Genomic DNA, 19,530 nt, shown 5'->3' with positions numbered 1-19,530 from the left:
GGAAACATGTGTTTTTGTTATATTGCCAAGCTCAAAAGAAATTGTTGTCATTGTACAGTGGGGGGCTGAAAGAAGCTGTATCTTTTATTTGTTTTGGAAATGGAGACGCTAATACACCATATTGTTTATTAGGCCCAGAAAGCTTCTCTTCCTTGAATAAACAAGATCCGTTTGAACGCAATCACTAAAGGAACTCAAAGACAGGGTTATTAGACACATGGTTGTGGTTGCCTAGCTCGGTCTCCCGGTTGCTTTATGATGATGCTGCAGTACAGAAGCTTCCCATTTTACCCATGATGCTCTGTGTGATTGTGTTAAGGCTATTGTTTTCACCACCAAGAGTAAAATTAAACCTTCATGGAAGCACTCACCCAGTAAGGTTTCAGTCAGCACTTAAATGAGCAGTGGCCTTCAACATCCAGGAAGATTTCCCAGCTACTATAGGTTGTGTGTGTGCGTGTGCCTGAAAGGATAAAACAGAGCCCACGAGAGAGAAGGAGGGATATAGAGTGACTGTCATACTATGAGTAACTTTGAGAATTTCAGGACTGGAAAATGTCCAGTGTAGGCCACCGTTGATCAAACTACCAGGGGGCTAGACCCTGGTCTGGGACTGGCCTATCAGCACCCACAGTCCTGGCAGCTGGTTGGTTGGCATGTGGTCAGGCTGACGTCAGGTTGCATCACAGCTACCAAGCTGTCCTCAGGGCGTCCTGGACTCACCAGCTGTGTGGGCTATTTTTCTCTCTCTCTCTCTTTCTCTCTCTCTCTCTCTCTCTCTCTCTCTCTCTCTCTCTCTCTCTCTCTCTCTCTCTCTCTCTCTCTCTCTCTCTCTCTCTCTCTCTCTCTCCATATTTCTCTCCCCCCCATTTGCTCTCCACAGGGATCCTGCTTCCCTCTTTCTCTTTGTGTGTGTCCATCTCTCTCTGTCTTTGTCTTTCTCTCGCTCTTCTCTGTTTCCACTTACACACGCACATACACGCACTGACAAACACACACACACACACACACACACACTGCACACAGACAGACACAGCCTGCCATCGGCAGTATCTTAATCCCTGCTCTTCATCTCCCTCTCCTCCACTCTTGGTAACAAGGGAAGGAAATGGATGTCTTGGTTTTGCCAAGCTGTTTGTGTGCGTGTGTGTGCTTATGTGTGTGTTATTAGTTCTGGCTTGGTGTCGAGTCAGTTCAGATATTCTGGTCTGGTGTGTCTTTTTTGTCCAGTACCTGAATGTGTACGGGTCTTGTTCCATGCAGAGCAGGTGTTTTAGCCTCACAGTTGTGCCGCTTATATAAGAGGACTGCCTCCAGTGTTTCTGCTCCAATAGCGCAACATTTTTTGACTTGTAGCAGAGCGCCTGGATGACTAAGACTTTATCCATGTTTGTGATTGGTCCATTGTTGGTATGTTCATTGATTGGCCTGATTGTTTAATTGTGTGAACATCTATTCGCACTGGAGCTCTGTGTTATTGGTATTGGCTGCTTGAGTCATGTTGTTCGGATTCTGCCCTGCAGATTGTGAATCACGACCTTTTTGATCAATGCCCTAAAGCCAGACACAGACATGAGCCTGCTTATCCTGCTCTCACTCCTCCCCTGTTCCCAGATTCTCTCTCTCTCTCTCTCTCTCTCTCTCTCTCTCTCTCTCTCTCTCTCTCTCTCTCTCTCTCTCTCTCTCTCTCTCTCTCTCTCTCTCTCTCTATCTATCTCTATCTTCTAATCTCTTTCTCTCGCTCTCACTATCTTCTACTCTCGCTCACTCTTTCTCTCTCTGTCACTCTCTATTTTCTACTATCTCTCTCTCTCTTTCTCTCTAAATCTCCTTCTCAGCCTCTGTAAAATCTCTCTCTCCATCTCAGTGCCTGTCTCTCTCTCGTTTGGACTCTCTCTTCAATCTCTCTCCTTGATCTCTCTCTCCTCAGTGTCTATCTCTCAATCACTCTCCCTGCATCCATTTTTCTCTCAAACCCCTTTCACTCTTTCTCTATCACTCTCTCTCTGTCCCTCCCTCCCTCCCTCCCTCCCTCCCTCCCTCCCTCCCTCCCTCCCTCCCTCCCTCCCTCCCTCCCTCCCTCCCTCCCTCCCTCCCTCCCTCCCTCCGACCTTTCTCTCTGGGACCGTCTCCGGATGGTCCTCCTCTCGCTCTGTTGGACCTCAGCTAATCCCTCCCCCCTTCCAATTTCATCTATAGCATTAAATCCTCCTGATCGGATCTCCCCTCCATCTCGGACCGCCTATCCTGCCTTTCATCCTGCCTACTGTCTCCCGTGTTCCCTCCAAAGTGGACCAACCCAGCAGGGACCCAGCGGTTGTTTTCAACAACATTTACAGGCTTTTCTTTATTTTTTTCTTGCTCTCTCTCTCTCTCTCTCTCTCTCTCTCTCTCTCTCTCTCTCTCTCTCTCATCTGCTCAGTGCGTGCAGGCCCACTGCGTGCATTCAACAACATTTATATGCGCTCACTCTGTTTCTCTCTCACTGTCTACCCCCCCTCTCCCTTTTTCTCTCCCCTTTTCTCCCCCCTGTATGCATCCTAGAGAGACCACGCTGGTTATGTATCCCAGTGTGGCTCAGTTGTAATTTGTCCTCATCAATACGTGTTAACAACAGGCTGCTTAGGTTTTTTGGTGAGACTGCTGGGTTGTCATCGTGGTTTTACACCTCAGGAAAAGCTTAAGTCCAGTGCAGACATGTCTGCCCTGCTGCCTCCCGCCTCCATCAGTGACTCACTGACTCATACAGGAAGCAGTAGCGGTTGGTGTATAATTGTGTTTGCTGTCCTATGTGCTGTGTGTGTGACTGTGTGCGTTTGGTTGTATGTCTTCCCTGTGTGTGTGTGTGCTTGTGCACCCTGCACTGGTATAAAAAGTAGAATGGCCTTGGCCCTGTCCTTGCTTTCTGCCCCTCGGCCGTGCCCCACCCCCACCCCCACCCCCACCCCACCCCCACACACTTTAGTCCTCGCTGACCAGCTGGGTCTATATCACAGAGAGCCCAGGTACACTGTCACTACTATGTGCAATTCAACTTTTTATTGGGAAACAAGATTGTTTTCCCCTCCTATCACAAATAGTATTTTGCTGGCGACCTCTTTGGCCACCAATCCATGCCCTCATCACAAAGAAGCTTTTGTGTGGACATCTAAAACCTTGAATTAATACCTTCTTTTTGGGATACTTCTGGGTACATTTCTTCGAAGACGCCTCCAGAGCAACCGTATTGACCCCAAACGAGTAGAAGTAGACCTCAAATGACCTGTAGAAAAACTTCGAATCTGTTTTATGTCCCCCCTCATCTCCTGAACACATTTAAGTTTGGGGACAACACAATCTCCAAGGAGAAGCAGGAAGATGACCTCTGAACATGTGGAGGATCCTGCCTGATGACATAAGGTCACCTGAGGTCACAGTGCAACATTGCCAATCTGTCGAGGATGAAGCATTTCAAATGGCTTCTCATAACAGAGAGGATGATAGGCTTATTCCTTGTGATTGAAGGAAGTCGTAAAAAGAAGTTTTTAGTTTGAGTGCTATTTGGTTTGTAATAAGTCTCCAAGCATGTCGGCCAGGGTTTAGTTCCTGTTCCTTCTCTATTCGCTTGGGGAATTGTATCATCATTCTCCACATACCTGAAGTTGAGTGATGTGAAAGGAGGGGGTTATGTGTGTACTTTCTTCAAATACAACATCAGACATTTAGTGCATGTATCAGCACACGCTCTGAGAAATATAATCGCTCTGAAAACGATGGGGAGCGCTGATAAGACCTTCACTGTGAAGCCCGACTTTAATATATCTAGGAAAGGACATTTGAAAACTGGCTATCTATTTCATATTCCTAAATGGCAAGCGGGGAGGAAATAGACTTCGGAATCGGCAAGGTCTGTTATAATAGAAACAGAGAGAAAATAGTCATTTTAAAAATGTATACGGCTTGGAGCGTAATAGTGTAAGTAATTTGTTAAGTGCTTATAACTCCCCCTGCTAAAGTTCTTTGAGATTTCTGCCCGAAGGAAGTGGTTAATTAGCATATTAATTTTTCAGAATGGCTTTGAGGAGCGCTCCTCAATTTTTCTCTTTTTTTCTTATTTTTTTCAACCAGACCGCCCTCCCCTCCCTCCCTTGCTCCCTTCCTTCATTTGAAAACGTTATTTCCTCTGCTACAGTGTGTGTTTATCAAGGACTGAGCCTTCATTGGGATTCAATGGGAGCATGTGTATCGAGCTTGGCATCTCTAGGGTCCTATAATATGCTATAAGTAGCTGCTATCAATCTTCATAACTGTACAATCGTCTATCGACTATGGGAGGGAGATGGTGTAAAACACATGGAATCATTAAGATGGCAAAAAACGATGAGGTTCGCTATTGCTTCGGTTTGTCAAGGTAGACAAAGTAGACTCTCTACCGGGGCGATATTAAAAAGAAAGCATCATAAAGCAAAAGATGAAGCTACGACAGTGTGTTTATTTGTCCTCTGGAGTGTAATGGTTATGTAACGGCCCTCGACAGGAAGCCGCAAGTGAAATCAGTGTGGTGTTTTGATATAAGGTGATTGTGGTTCAGCGTGCTCTTGCTTTGAAGCCTCTCAGGACACATTAGACTTAGTCCCATGCTGATTCAGATCTCTGCCAAAAATACACCTGCACAAGAAGCTGCCCGCGAATGACATATATTTCCTTCTTTCTCTTGTCTTTCTCGCCTGTGAGGAGAATTGTTACGCTCTTGTCCGATAAGTGACTGGATGGATCCTTAACTCTTCTGAGCTCCACAGGTTGACCCCCGGGTTTGACCTCTTTGATTACTCTCCCAGGATTGATCAGTGTGTGTTTTTTATTCTTCCTTCTCTTCCCATATCTCCCTTTGCTCCTTCAAAAGAGTAAGGTCAAACAGACCCATGATCCCACATAGATGTAGGATTTCTCTTTCTCTCTTCCTACTGTCTCTTGCTATCTCTCTCTCTCTATTTCACGTTCTCTTTTTGTGTCTCTCTCACACATTCTCTCCCTCTCTGTTGCCTGTCTCTTTCCCCTCTCTCTTTCTCTGTGTCTTTACTATTTCTTTTGTATGGTTAAACAATTGTCAATTTAGCTCAGTGGACATGCTGTAGCGTCTGTGCTGCTACTGTTAATTTTCATGCTGCTTTGATAAACAAGCTTCGTACCTGGTTGAGCTCTTTTTAGCAATGGAAAGAGATTGTAAAGGAAGCTGCTTAACGTCACACAAACTTTATTTAAATGTTTTTACTGTTGAAATACTGTTGTCCAGAGGACCTCTTGTTTGGTTGCTGGCACTTCCTGCAGCCCAGACCTGGGCTAATGTAGCTATTCTGCTAATCGGGATCTCTCCGTCAAACTCAGGCTACGGCTGTCAATCAGAGTTAGGCGCCCTTCACTGACACACTCTCCCCTCGCCCGCCCGCTCACTGAGCACATTTGAATAGGTGCATTTAAATTCCCTCCTCCCTCACAAATACGGACAAATTGGAGCTCTGTGGGTTGAATTTAACAAGCGTGAATGGGATGTGGCACGGGTTCCATTGCGGTGTCACTCATGCCGGAGACACGGGCCTGTGTCAAGCAAGAGAAATCCGTCTATCTCTTCTGGGGAAAACTCCACAAACTGTCTGTCAGTACAACGTTGCTGGGTGGGGGTTGGTATTGGCTAAGGACATCGGCAATCAATGTTGGATGTGTGATTTCAAGACGATGGAGGGATGAGGAGGGGTGGATAGGGAAGTGTTGTGTGCTCGGTTCATTATCTCGCTCTAATCAGCCAGGTTCAGCCACAAAGACGGTGAGGGGGGGGGGGGGACGGGACTGTGATTAACGTAGACCGATTCCGGCGAGAGATTCTCAGCTCCTCATCTTTTTTATTCCGTCTTTTTTTCCGTCTTTTTCCTCATTGTTGTCCTTTTCCTGGAGAGCCAGAGCAGTCAGCCACAATCACGATCGCTGTCACGTTGTCAGCCACAATCACAGTGGAGAGCTGGCTCCTAATCAGAGGTAAATACATAAACACAAATGTGCTTTCGTCTGGCCACTCCACCTGTCCCTCGGGTGAGACTTCAGACTTGAGACGGACAGCTCCGTCAACATCCCACAAGTGGTCGTCCTCATCTCCCTCTCCTCTCCCTTCCCTCTCCTCTCCTCGCTTCCGACTCTTTCATTGAATTCCCCCGTTAGAGGCTTTGGCCAACGGAGAAGCAAATACTTTTTAGTCAAAGCACATCCTCTGTTTTAGCACAGGGACTTTTTGCGCACCCCTGTGTCCTTTGTGCTTGTGTGTGTGTGTGTGTGTGTGTACACAGAGTATGGATCTTGAGAAGGATTGATGAATCACCTTGTTTTTAGAGTGCTTTTCTGACACTGCCCGACCAATGACGCATTTTAATTAGTTTGTGCAGGCCACCAGGAGTCACTCAAATATGGACTCCTTCCCATCTCCCCTCACAGTAAAGGGTCCCTATTTCTCTCAAGAAAGGGTGGTTGGGTGGGGTCTTGCACCGTGAGGTCAGCAGTCTTGCAGTACCATCGGCCATGCTCTTCATTGGTGTTTGGAATGATCAAATGCATTCTTCCTCCACTCCACTTCTCTGTCTTAACTGTTTGTGTTCATGAGAGCCTCTCTTCTATTTCTCTCCATCGGCACCATGCTCTTCTCAGTAGCAGTCTGATGTAAATAGTCTGACTGGGGCTTGGCCCACTTGACAAACAGAAGGTTTACGTTTTAAGGGGACCCCGTTCTTTATAAACACAGGACAGATAACAGATAACGTGGGGAGTGGATGTCGGTTTGATCCCCCCCTCCCCTCCCCTCCCCTCCCCTCCACACACTTGATGACAGACCACCTTTTCTTCCGAGGCTCCATCTGTGAACACAGCCCACCTGTTTCCTCTCCATTGTAGTCTGCCCTTTATCAGCACCTCACAGCCCGAGCAAGAAGAATTGCGTGTGAGAGTGTGCGCTCGAAAGTGTGTGTGTGTGTGTGTGTGTGAAAGTGAGAGAGAGTGAGATAGAGAGAGAGAGGGATATAGAGAAACACAGAGGAAGACAGAGTGTCTGTGCGTGTTTGTGTTCATGCTTGTGTGCATGGAAGCGAATATGTGTGTGTGCGCGCGCGTGTGTGTGAGAGCATCTTTCACGACAAGGCTGACAGCTGACATTCTCATAGAGAAGGGACTAGGCAGGGGGAGGGCAGGAGGCACAGCGAGAAGAATGATCAAGCTCCGGCCCGTGAAAGACGGCAGGAGCCGAAACGCCAACATCAGCAGCAGGCGGAAGACACAAAAAACTCCCCAGCTCAGCGAAGCTCCAGTTATGCACACACACACACACACATACATACACACACACACACATTCTCTCCATCTCTGCATGCCGTCGTGTGTCATTCCCATTTCTCTCTGCGCCTCGCGGGACTCTCCTTCATATTCATGGATTGGGGAATTTACGTTCTCCCGATTGGAAGATGTTTCGCTCTTTGCTTGCGCCGACAGTATTTTCTTATACGCCGCTAAATCTCTGACTGGAATGACTGGGGAAGGGGGAGAGGTGAGGGGCTGGGGTTGGAAACGAGAGGGAGGATGAGGGGCTGCGATGAAAGGGAGGAAGGACCAGGAGGTTTAGGCTTGTTGTCGCCCGGCCGTGCTTCTTGTGTTAATGAGTTTGTAACACCTAAACAATGACCGCATGTCTCCTCTCATGTTGCCGAGCCTTGGCCTTCTCCCTCGTGGCCGCCGCTGCACACGCCGCCTCCGCTTCACAGGTAGAGCTTTTCACATTCTCACAGATAATGAGGAGCGCCCGCGTGCTAACCATGGGTGGTGAATCAGGCGAGCCCCCCCCCCCACGGCACTATGAAGAGGCTGTTTCTCATGTCGAGGCATGTCGGCACACAATGAGACAACTCAGTCACCTCTATCTGTTTGTTCCCCCCCCCCCCCTCTCTCTCTCTCTCTCTCTCTCTCTCTCTCTCTGAGTCTGTGTCGCTATATCTTTATCTCGGTCTCTCTCCCTCTCTGTCCTGCTCCCTCTCTATATCTCTATCTATCTTTTTCTCTCTTGCTCCCTCTCTCTCTCTTTTGCTCTGATATCCCCTGCTTTACGACATATTTCATCACCTGATCATTCATCTTCTCGGCGCCTCCACCACCTCATACTTAATACATCCCGGAGTCTTTATGTATGTTAAATGAGCTTGTAGAAGCTCCAAATCAAAAGGAGCTATGTCAGCGTCCGTAGCTCTCTGGGGTGTCCTCTATTTTTGCTTAACTGGGCCTCCAAGAAAGAGAGAGAGAGAGAGTGGTGGTGGTGGGGGGGCTAAGGAGGGAGGGGGGTGGAGAGAAGATGAAGGGCCTGTTGTCTGGTGTCACAGAGGGCAAAAATGGACAGAGTAATTGCGTTGTTTCCCCGAAGGCCCCAGAGAAATCCGTTCAGCAACAGGGGCAGCGTGGCCTGTCAGGGAGCACAAAGACAACACGGGGAAAAAAAACACAAATCTGAACACTCTGCAGACAAGTCCCTGACAGCAGAACCTCCCCTCCCTTAAAAAGAGGACAGGCAGATTATCTCTCAAGATGAGAAGAGGTCGGTACCGAAAAGGAAAGATGTCGGCAGGGGTGGACGGGGCGGTGGTGGCGGGTGGAGGGTGATGCACGGGGGGGGGACAGGGGCATCGCTGGTGTGGCCTTGTCGTCACCTGCGAAGAGACTTTGCTTCACGACATGTTGAGTGACGTCGATGGAAGCCCCGGCCACCGTCTGCCCCGCTTCTCCATCTGTTGAGCTGGGAGGTGGTGTTCTTGGGGCTGCCTCCTTCACCCCCACCCCGGGGGTTGTCGTCCCCCCCCCCACCCCCATTGTGCTCCCTGGCCTCCGCCCCTATTTAGCCCGGGGCGTCAAAGTGTGTAGATCTTGATGATTAAGCCTCTTAAATCTCCTAGGATACTTCCGTTTCATGACTCCTAGGATTCCCTCTCCAGTGCTTAGCATGCCGCCTTGAGTTTTATACTTTTAGCGAGGGCCCTCTGAATGTTCTTATATCTTCAGTCGTTTTCTTTCTTTATCCCCTCTCCCTCCGGCTCTGTAGTTTCTATGTTCACCCCTGCTAGTGATTTACCACAGCCCTTTTGTCAGACAGCGGATGTGCTATCCTCAATATTTACTCTGCATTAAGACAAATGGTGTCTGGCATGTTGGCCGCCTCCTCCCCAGCCCATGAGCTAATGGGGTTTTTCTTTGAGTGAGAAATGGACTTACATACAGCACTGCAGAAATGGTTTGGATGGAAGGAGAGAGGGAGACACAGAAACACACACACACACACACACACAGGTTCACTCACCATTCTCCGGTTCACATAACTCTCCCCGTAATTAGTGGACGCGAGGAAGGCTAACGTCTCATTAGTGAGGAGATGAGGGCTTATCATATTTATTATGATCTGATCCTTTGCAGGGGAAAACCTGTATTTACCTGCTACATAGTCTAGCCACCATGGCAATGTTTTCCGGCTGGATTCTGAACACTTTCAATGGACTGACAGTAAGGCATGCACCAAGTTTTAAGAGAGTCTTCCGCTTGTGTTGTAGCGTTCGATGAAGCCTAATAGATTCCTAGTCCAATGATTTTCTTTGAACAAAACAGAATTCTGATCAGACCGTATGGGTCAGATCCACTGCGCTGATCGTAATTCTGACACATCAAAGGATCCTTTTATCTAGAATGGGCCCCTGGTATGTCTGGTCCTTTCCACAAATAATTCAGTGGCATTTGTGCTGACCAGTGGTAAAGTATTATTGTGTGTGTGTCTAGGTCTGTGTGTGTTTACACCGACAGTGTGTGTGTGTGTGTGTTTGTTTCTGTGTGTGACTAAAAGGGTCAGAGAGGTTAGTGTGTGTGTGTGGGTCTGGAGTGTAGGGAAAGGTAGGGCCATCAGTGGTAGCTGCAGTAAGGTGTGATGGTGTGGGCGAGACACATTGTGAACTGACTAGAGACTGTAGTGTTGCAGGTGGGGATGGAGGCCACCAGCCAGGGCTAAGAAGCCACCCAGATATTGGGCTGTGAGTGCACCAGAAGTCTGTCCAAAAATGCTTTCATATGTCTTTAATCTTTTTTCTTTCTTTTTCTCTCTCCCTCTCGTTTCTCTTCCAGATGGTCACAAGAACAAAGAAAATATTCGTAGGAGGATTATCAGCAAACACAGTAGTTGAAGATGTGAAGCAGTATTTTGAACAATTTGGCAAGGTAAGCTCCACTTGGGAGATTTCCCTCTTCTCCTTTGGTTGGATGTGGTTTGTGTGATGTGGTGTTTGCGCGTATGTGTGCGTGTGCCTCTTTCCAAGATGGGCTGTGGGACGTGGAAGATGAAAGCAATTGGAAGAAGGGGGGGGAGGGAGAAGGGTACCGCTCTGCCAATTGTTCTGCTTTTGTCTGTTGCTATCATCCTGTCAGCCTCCTGTCTCTTGTGCTGGCAGGTTTGAGGCAACGATTACCTGGTCATGTCTGGAGATGTTTCCTACGTTGGGCTTCAGCTGGACAGACTCTTTGATTGAGAACCTGCGTTCTCCTTCTCTCCCTTGTCCTCTCACTCATCCACAGAACAATTTCCCTACTCCAAATGTGATTGTCAATTGTTTTTACCATCAGTTGACTTGGAAAAGGTAATTTGTTAGCTCTGTTTTGGCTGGTTCTGCTTCTCGGGTATCAAAACAAAAGTTCAACTGGTACCTGAAAAGTTCTGAATTACTATACTTCCCCTTTTCATCACAAGACATAGCCATTGTCTCCTATTTCAGCTTATCTCAAGCTTCATATGAATATTCATATCCTCTCCACAATCACGTGCGAATTGGACATTCCGGAGCCTATTTTTGACTGAGTGGCCTCGTTATTCAGACATTTTAATGGCTCTCACAGGCCCAGTTGGAACACTCATGCTCCTCCTCCTTCTTCCTCAAGGTAATCACTGATCTGACAAGCCTGGATTGGTTAAAGCCATATTCCGGAGGCTTGCGCTTCCACCTGTCCAATCAAGTTAGATCAGTGATTACTTAACGGGGGCTCAGTGGCAGCTCTCTCAAAGGCCGTACTTGTGGCGGCCAAATCAGGCTGTCTGGAGAGAGGCCGGACCTGATCGCCTTGCTCCTCACCACGCCCTCCCCACCCCACACCCCGGGTCACCAGATTGACCTCACCAGGCGAGGGCCCTTCAGCCAAACCCCCCCACCCCCAGCTGCCTGTCCATCTGTCTGCATGCCTCCTTTTCTCTTCCCAATTTGCTGGGTTCATCCATCAGTGCTGTATCGTGAACACACACACACATCCACCTGAGTGGATAAACCAATTAATTAGCTAGTGTCTTCTCTCCAAAAAGGAAGCAGACCTGTCTGACCAGGGCAGCTGTGTGTGGGCAAGGTTCAATTCAGAAGTAAAGGGAGAAGAGGAGGAATGAGGAAGAGGTGAGAGGAGAGGAGGAATGAAGAAGGGAGTGGTGCAGGGGAGGACTGTGGAAGAGAAGAGAGGAAAGTAGAGGAAGAAATTAGGAAGGGAGGAGAAGAAACAAGAGGAGAGGAAATTAGAGGAAGTTACAGACTTAAGGAAGCTAGAATCTGAGTGAGTTGCATGTGAAAAGCAAAAACGTCAGGAATCCTTTTGTAGCCTCGCTCATGATGACTCTGCAGTTCTGCTCACCTGGAAGTGGTGTCACACCGTGTCAGCTGTGTGTGTGTTTGAGTGCATGTGTTTGTGAGGGCACACACATTTGGGTATGCAACATGCACATCTGTGTTTCAGTAATGGTGTGCCATTTTATGCATGTCACCGCATGCCTCCTGTGTGATTTTCTGCTTTACTTAATAGAGTGTGCGCAGTGGTGCTCTTGGCACTGTTTTGTGTCATGGCGCTGGAAGCAGGTGGCTTGGGCCACCAGGGTCAGAGGAGCTGTCTCAGAATGCAGGCTGTAGGCTGCACTCCACTTGTAAGTGTGTGTGTGTGTCTGCGTGTGCACGTGTTTGTGTGTGTGCATGCATGTGTGAGTGTACGTAGGAGAGTTTGTGCGTGTGTGCACATACTACAGTATTTGATGGTGTCTTGGCGCCTGTACCTGTGTGTGTACCTGTGTGTGTGTGTGTGTGTTTAACTCTGACAGTGTCCTCCAGTAGAAAGAAAGATATTCTTCCCCCAGTTCCGTACGTCAGCACTAAAGTGCATCTTAGGCAGAACGGTGACTGCCCTGGAGTCCCTAAGCTAGATTTATTGAGTGTGGAGGGAATCTGAATAAACGTACCGCGGAGACACAGGCACCGTATGGTATGACCCGCCGCCACGACCACAGACTTGAGTGTATTGTCTTTGCAGAGAAAGCAATGCGAGTATGTCTTGTGTGAGGTCATTTGCATGGGGGCTCTAATTAAAGTTCTCCCTCAACTTCCAAGGGCAGCCGCCTTAACTATACTGTGTGTACGTTAGTTTTGTAGGGGGAAACATTTGAAGAATTTTTATATATTTATTTATATTTTTTGTCTCTCCCCCTTCTCCCTCGCCTTCTCTCTACCTCTCACTTCTCTCTCTCTTTCTATGTCTAGTCATATTGACATTGTTTGGGGATGCCTAGAACAGATTTTTATCATGATTATGCAAAAGTACATTCTTAACCTCTGCCCACTTCCTGTGCATAATGTTCCAAATTAGCAGATGAAATACCAGGAAGGGGGGTCTGGTCTCTCCCCCACTCCTTCCCCCACTTCGTTGTGAGCACTAGTAGCATGCTAATTTGCCAGGGCTGGTGAATGCTTAGTCATAGGATTTGTTCTAATCGGCTTGGAGTTTGTCTGCAAACAGAGTGCACTTATCTGACCGGCAATAAACTCCTGCTTTGCTGGGGTCCTCTCAGCTGCCGAGACAGCGTACGCACTAGACCTGCAGGATCCACCTGCACTGCTAGCTTCACCAGCACTGTCTAAATCCAGTCAGCGTTCGTTTGGTACAGCACTCTGTACCTGATCTGTTCTATATGACAGTGGCATGTATAGTCAGGGGACAAAAATGTGAAGTGTTTTTTTGGGGGGTTGAACTGCTCACCCTCAGCTATAAGATCTCTTCTGTTCCCCTACTTGTCTCTGGAGCAGGAGGGAAACAAATGAGAGGAGGTATGGAGGGATGAAAGAGGAAGAAGGGAGACTCTCAGCTCTCTCTAGTCCAGAGGATTAGTTCTGTCATCATGCCCACCTCTCAGAGGCGCCCAGAGTGTGTGTGTGTCTCTCAGTGTGTGTGTGTGTGTGTGTATATATAAGTGTGTGACTGTGTCCTTGTCTGTGCGTGTGTTAGTCTGAACCTTAATAAGCTCTCAGAATGATTCTCACAGCCCCAGTGCCAAAGAGTGAAACTGAATCTACTTGTGGACAAAAAAAAGAATTGTTTAAGTGTCTTTGCCTGACCTTCTTATTGTATAATTTCGCAGTACTCAGAGAGCCGTGGAAATTGGCCCTCTGTGGAGATTGCTCCCTGGCCCTGTTGTTCAAAGGGATATAAATAAAGGATCAGGGCTGAGATAGGTGTGTTGGAGCACCTTATTTGTACATCTGATAGCTACATCTAGCAGCTCATGTAAACTAATTCAGGATTCTTCTTTTGACCACTTGACCATCATTTTAACCCCCAGTCACCATGTACACTGGTATTTTTTACCGTGTTTTTTCTGTCACCAGGACTTGTAATACTTTAGCATAGCGGCTGCTCAGCCTACAGTGTTGCTCTGGCTTTTCTGCTTAAGCAATCTTGCCTCGCTTAAGCTAACTTGCTCACAACCTCCCCCTACGGACGAACTTGCCAACACATAACAGCTTGCTCGCTGTGATTTCTCCTCTTCAGAACAGGGCCTGAATACCACAGAGGCAGTTTCCCTTTACGACCTGAGGTTAACATGTCTTATTTGACCGGTTCAGAGCACCATGAGCCCCCCCCCCCCCCTTGAGCAGTTGGAACAGTGTGAATGATCTTTTAAGTGAGTCGGGGTCAGACCCAGAAGGTTTTACTTCAGACCGTAGGGGCTGTTCCACGCATTTCTGTCTCGTGAAAATTGTAAGCGTGCACTTTGAGGAGGGCAGGTCTCGAACGGAAACGAGACTGATAAGTCGGGTTGAAACCACTCTGATCGGGAGACGTGTGAGAGAGGAAAGCAAAACAAATGATTTAATATTCTCTCTGACCTTGTGAGTGCTCTGTGTATTGGCAGTGGTTCCTGGAGTTGAGAGGTTGCAATTGTCAAATGCTCGCCAGAGAAAGGGAAGTTGAGGAGCTTTTGGGCAATCAATTTTAATTCGACAAAGTGTATTTCTTCTGCCGCCTTCTTCCGCGAGCGAGGCTTGTCTTTCAGTTCCTTCTCAAAGATTTTCTCTTGACCTTGCTGTGGATCTGGCTCTTCAGGGAACCCTCCACTTCGGTATATTACACAGCCAACCCGTCGAAAGAATAAATGTTTCTCTCAATGCTTTTTCAGTGATTTTTCATCAGGTTATTTGCCACTCGATAAAATGACCACCTCAATCTACATTTGAGAAAGTTAATCTATCCCGCTAATGGTTCCTTTTACTAATAGCTTTTCTCACCTGCAAGTCCCTGAGCATTAAGATGATTTAGTGAATGAGTCGTGGGTGGGGTTGGGGGACGGGGACGTCAGAGACGTGCTCCCTCTAGCTTACTTAGTGAAACGTCATGATGTGGTTTGTCACCGATGGTGGCGCTCGATCCACCTCATGGCACTGATGGAACCTCTAAACCAGGTTGTAAGGTTGAAAGTAAAGTTGAAAAATATATTTCAGTTCAATCTATGGGAAAGTCTGAGTTGCATTTATACTGAAAAGGCTTTAGAATTGGTCAAAGAGCAAAGAATGAAAGTCATGCATCATCTAGTTGAAATTATATAGCCAATTTACTGGTGTAGTTATATCTGTCGTAGTACAGGTTCAAGAGCTTGTTTACTCCTGAGGTTCACTAGCTTGAGTTCTAAGGTGAGGAACTGCAGTGAGCACATGGAACAGAACCTCTCTGACCCTCACAGATAGGACAGAGTTCATACTGTGCAATCTCTTAGCAGTTTATCTTTCAGAGCATATTTCTCAGGGGAAGAGAGGATTGCCTTGATTGCTCTGGAACTAAGTCACTGGGTCATCTGTTAAAACACCTGTAAGGGCCCCTGCACTCCTCTTCAAAGATGGCAGCTGTTTAGAAGATTGTGTGCGATTGAACGGATTGCTGGCAACTGGCTCACTCGCCTAAATCTCATAAAGATAGCAAGCGACAATCTTGAGGGGGGGGGGGGGGTTAGGATGGATGCTTGAAGCGCAAGGGTAAATCATTCCCGAAGATTGCATGGTGGTTTGAAATTTTTGTAAAAAAGAAAAGAAATCTGCCAAAGCTCAGACTCAACTAGCCACCGTGGTGTGCCTCCGCCGAAAATCAGATAGCAAAGTGCCCAGACGGAAGGGGGAGCAGTTGTGATCGGATCGGGGAGCGAGGAGCGCCAATTAAATTGGAGCAGAGGAACCGTTCGGATTTAAAGAAATAGACGGCCTTGAGACGAGCTGGCATTTCCTATCCACCGTCTCCACGCGGCGCCCTGCCAAGGCCAACCCACGCCGGCGTAATAGCTTCCCATTTGGGGGTCCTACCTCTGATCTTAAAGTGGGGGAGGCAAGAGGCGTCCGAGGATCTTGGCGGAAATAAGCCCTTCCCCCCCCCACCAGGCCCCACCCTCTGAGCGGCCTGAGACGCCCAGGCCCTTTAAGTGCTGCTGGGCAACGGCGGCAGGAAACTGCAGGCGGCTGATTCTCTCAGAGAAGCAGCGGAGGACTATCCGGTAAACAACCGAGGATGAGTGACGGCTCCCTAAGCGGCGCCACTCGACCTCAGGAGCCCCAGCTGAAGACTAGGGTCACTGCGGTGCCTCGCGCATCGAGGTGCACCCGCCTTTTCCTATCGCCGGGCGGGAGCGACCACGAAGGACCTGCTGTCACCCTGTGAGGAGTAAATTAAGATCTATATTCAGAAGCTCAGCATGAAAAGGGGGAGCGACGGGAAAAAAAAGGAAAAGATGAAAAGAAAATTATAACTCAAGGTTATCTCCCACCCCCGCCCACCCCCCCACTCACTCACACACACACACACACTCCAAATCCGATTGTACAGTAGCAACAGAGGCCTTACCTGCATGCTGGCAGTCTGTGTGCCATATCTATTTGTTTAAAAAAAGAAAAGAAAAAGAAAGATTCCGACAACAAAATCTCGACTCCCATCAGGGAAAACTGCCTCCCACTCAAAACAATTTGAGCAAGCTCAGTAAATGGCCTTGTTTCTTTCTGCATTTTTTTCTGATTCCTTTTTTCTTCCTCCCTCTCCCCTTCTCTCACTTCCTTCACTGCAAGGTTGGGGTTGTTTTTGTATTTTTTTTTAATGCAAAGTCCTAATGAAGCCTCAAAGGTATTGAACATCATATACAATTACTGTGCTTACACAGCGGAGAACGAGTGTGCAACCGCCAAACCCGCACTCTGCAGGCTCTTCCTCCTCTCTTCATCCCTGCCGCTTGGAGTCATGCCAACGCCATGGCGGCTGGCGCCTCAGTCAGACAAATATAAAGAGGGATTTGCTGCAAAGCACGTCTGTCAAGACCTTCTTTTCTCTTGCTTGCGTACTGGCATGTCCTGTTTAATTACTGTGAACAACTGTATATCCTCTGAGAGAATACACAGAGGAGTTAGAAGGGGAGAAATGGACGAGACATTATGCAGAGCAGTGTAAAGCCTCCATCAGCTGTTAGTATGTCTGGCCACCTGATTGCGGTAATGCAACCACAACAACATTGTGTGGGTTTTAGTACTGGTTTGAATTGGATTTTGCGACTTCTGCTTTAATCTGGTTATGTACTTTATTGTTAGCTCCATCTGATTTCATCAGAAGGTAAAGTTGTCTTTTGACGATGTTCCTCATGATTTCACACCTTTGTCTTTACTTTGGGTTCAAGGTCATCAATAAAAGCCCCTTACATTAAGGCGCCTTAAATCCTCAATGTCTTTCGAGTCTTCAGTGTTCAGTTGCAAATTTCAAGACTCAGGGATGGGTGGACGGATCCGACTAGCGGACCATTGATAAAAACTGTCAGGTTGACATGGATGGGTCAGCTGAAGCGAAGGACAGATTGCAGGGCAGATTAAAGCACTGGAGAAGGGGATGAGAGAAAAGTGGAATAGATAAAGGACAGTATGAGTCATAGTGTTTTTTCTTTCTTTTTGGGGGGGACAGACGCTCCTACAGACGCTCCTACACTTTATGTAAATTGTATTGGCGATCTCTCACTGAGCGCTCTCTCCGTTGGAGTCAAGTGCACAAGGAAAGGGTGAAGGGCTCTCAGGCTGGCACACTAATTAACTGAAATGCCACCGCATTACCTGGTTTTTAATGAACTTTAAAAAGGAAGAGGAGGAAAAAAACACAAAGCAGAGCTTCGCTCTTGGAGCGGGTGAGCTGGGGGGGGGGGGCTGGTGAACACTGCTGACACAGTAGCGGCCGTCAAAGTGTGGCCTTCGAGTCCAGAATGCACAATGGGGAGGAAAGGAGCTCTCCTCCCCTCTCCTCCCCTCTCCTCTCCTCCCCTCTCCTCCCCTCTCCTCCTCTCCTCCTCTCCTCCTCTCCCCTCCCCTCCCCTCCCCTCCCCTCCCCTCCCCTCCCCTCCCCTCCCCTCCCCTCCCCTCCTCTCCTCTCCTCTCCATACTCTTTGTGATGAGAAGACAGTTCCTGGGGTGCCCCCTTAGAGATGAAGGGAGGCAAGGTTGAAAGTTGCAGCTCCCCACTCTGGGGGGGCAGGGGCAAACTATCACTTCCTGTCTGGCCACCATCGCCCCATCACTGTCACAAAAACAGCCAGTGACCAACAAGCCAAAATACATCCCTTTGCACTCAGGCCAAAGGATACCACCTCAGATAAAAGCACCGTAGCAACATAGTTTGTTGGTTTGATTGTTAAACGTAGTGACCGCATCGGTTTGCTGCAATATTCACAGGCCCTAAAAACCATAGTGTTGCAGTGTTTTTAACGCCACTGTACATAGAATTAAGACAGATATTCACTTTAAATGGAAATTTGTTACACAAGCTGCGAGCTGAGAGCTTGGTAAATTGGCTGCCTATATCCTCCCTTATCCCTTTACCTAATGAAAGGAATACTATAGGATGCAGAAGTCAAGTTCCTCAGGCAATCCACCTCTGTTGTGAGGCAAAGAGCAGGTCAGCCTTGGCTGCTCTCCCAGATACACGCACGCACGCACACGCATACACACACACACACACACACTACACACACAGACACACCAAACATACTGTACACAAGAAAAAAATTATATTACTTCATCTATTTGTTGATATTTTGCAGTGTTTAGGTGAAAAACGCTAGTTCCATTCATCCTCTAGTGGTAATAGGTTTTCATTAAAGTGAGAATTAGATTTTTTCTCGCTCTCCTTTTCCAAATGTGCACTGAAAATTCAGTGTCATTTTGCCAATGTGATTAACAATACAAAACAATGGTGATGTTTTGCCATCTTGAAATGTCACATTGTTCTGTCACACTGTTGCTTTATCATAAAAGACAGATTGCCGGTTTACGCGGCAGGATTTACGAGTTGATCAACCTGTCTGTTGTTCCCAGGAAACCCTACAAAAACACCAGTGGAAGTGAATAATTAAATAGGATGATGAAAAAGGAGAAGAAAAGAAAAAGAAAAAAGAGGGGTCGACAAGCTTTCTAATTTCCCTCAACAGCAGGTGGTGGCCATCCATCTGAGAGTAGTTACAGACAGCTTGGTGGGAGACGCCCCCACACCAGAGACGTACGTGTGTGTGCGTGTGCGCGCGTGTGTAGACAGCCAGGGGAGACTGAGACCTCTGGGGAACCGCTCCCCCACACACACCTAATGATGACACTGGGCCGCGGTGCCCTCCGAGGTTGGCGCTGCCCACAGGTATTGACCCCATCCTAGCAACACTAACATGCTACACACTGCTCAGAAGAGCGGCTGACAGTTCTAATGTCAGAACAGAATAGAGATCACACTGGCTTTGTAATCCTTTGTTGTAATCCTCTCTGCCTTATGGCAAGGTGTCACTCGCAGACTCTATCCATGCATCTAAGCTTGTCAGAGGAGGCAGGAGAACTGAAAGGTCCCTAGGCCCCAAAAGGGGAGAAGACATGCTTTATCAGACTACAAAGTGCAAAAGAACTACAAAAGCAGCCATTGCTCATGTGTTTAACTGTCATCACGGAATAAAGAGAGACTCAGCGTTATGACATTGTAAATGTGGTGACGGCCTAGTAGACATCCCAATAGGACATCTGGACACTGGCTCCTCCCTCCTTAGGCAGCATGCATGAAGGACAGTGATGAAGAGAGCAGAGGACAGGATACGGCCCCCGTTTCCTATGATGTCGTTTTTGTCTTTTTAAACGAATCCCTCAGACAAACCAATCCTTACAC

At 47.8% G+C, this 19,530-nt stretch overlaps 1 protein-coding gene across 7 annotated transcripts in view; it reads left to right on the top strand.

The window, feature by feature from the left end:
• Positions 1-19,530, top strand: part of msi2b (musashi RNA-binding protein 2b) — a 175,550-nt gene that overhangs the window by 32,846 nt on the left and 123,174 nt on the right. For all 7 annotated transcript variants that reach the window (XM_067245882.1, XM_067245876.1, XM_067245881.1 and 4 more), the window contains exon 6: positions 10,159-10,251. In XM_067245882.1, coding sequence (XP_067101983.1) covers positions 10,159-10,251 — 93 coding nt within the window. The remainder of the gene's footprint in view (positions 1-10,158; positions 10,252-19,530) is intronic.

The sequence above is a fragment of the Osmerus mordax genome, chromosome 11 (genome assembly GCF_038355195.1).
Source record: "Osmerus mordax isolate fOsmMor3 chromosome 11, fOsmMor3.pri, whole genome shotgun sequence".
In the NCBI taxonomy this organism is placed as follows: domain Eukaryota; kingdom Metazoa; phylum Chordata; class Actinopteri; order Osmeriformes; family Osmeridae; genus Osmerus; species Osmerus mordax.
The sequence above is the reverse complement of the archived record's forward strand: the minus strand, read 5'-3'. Positions and strand labels throughout refer to the sequence as shown.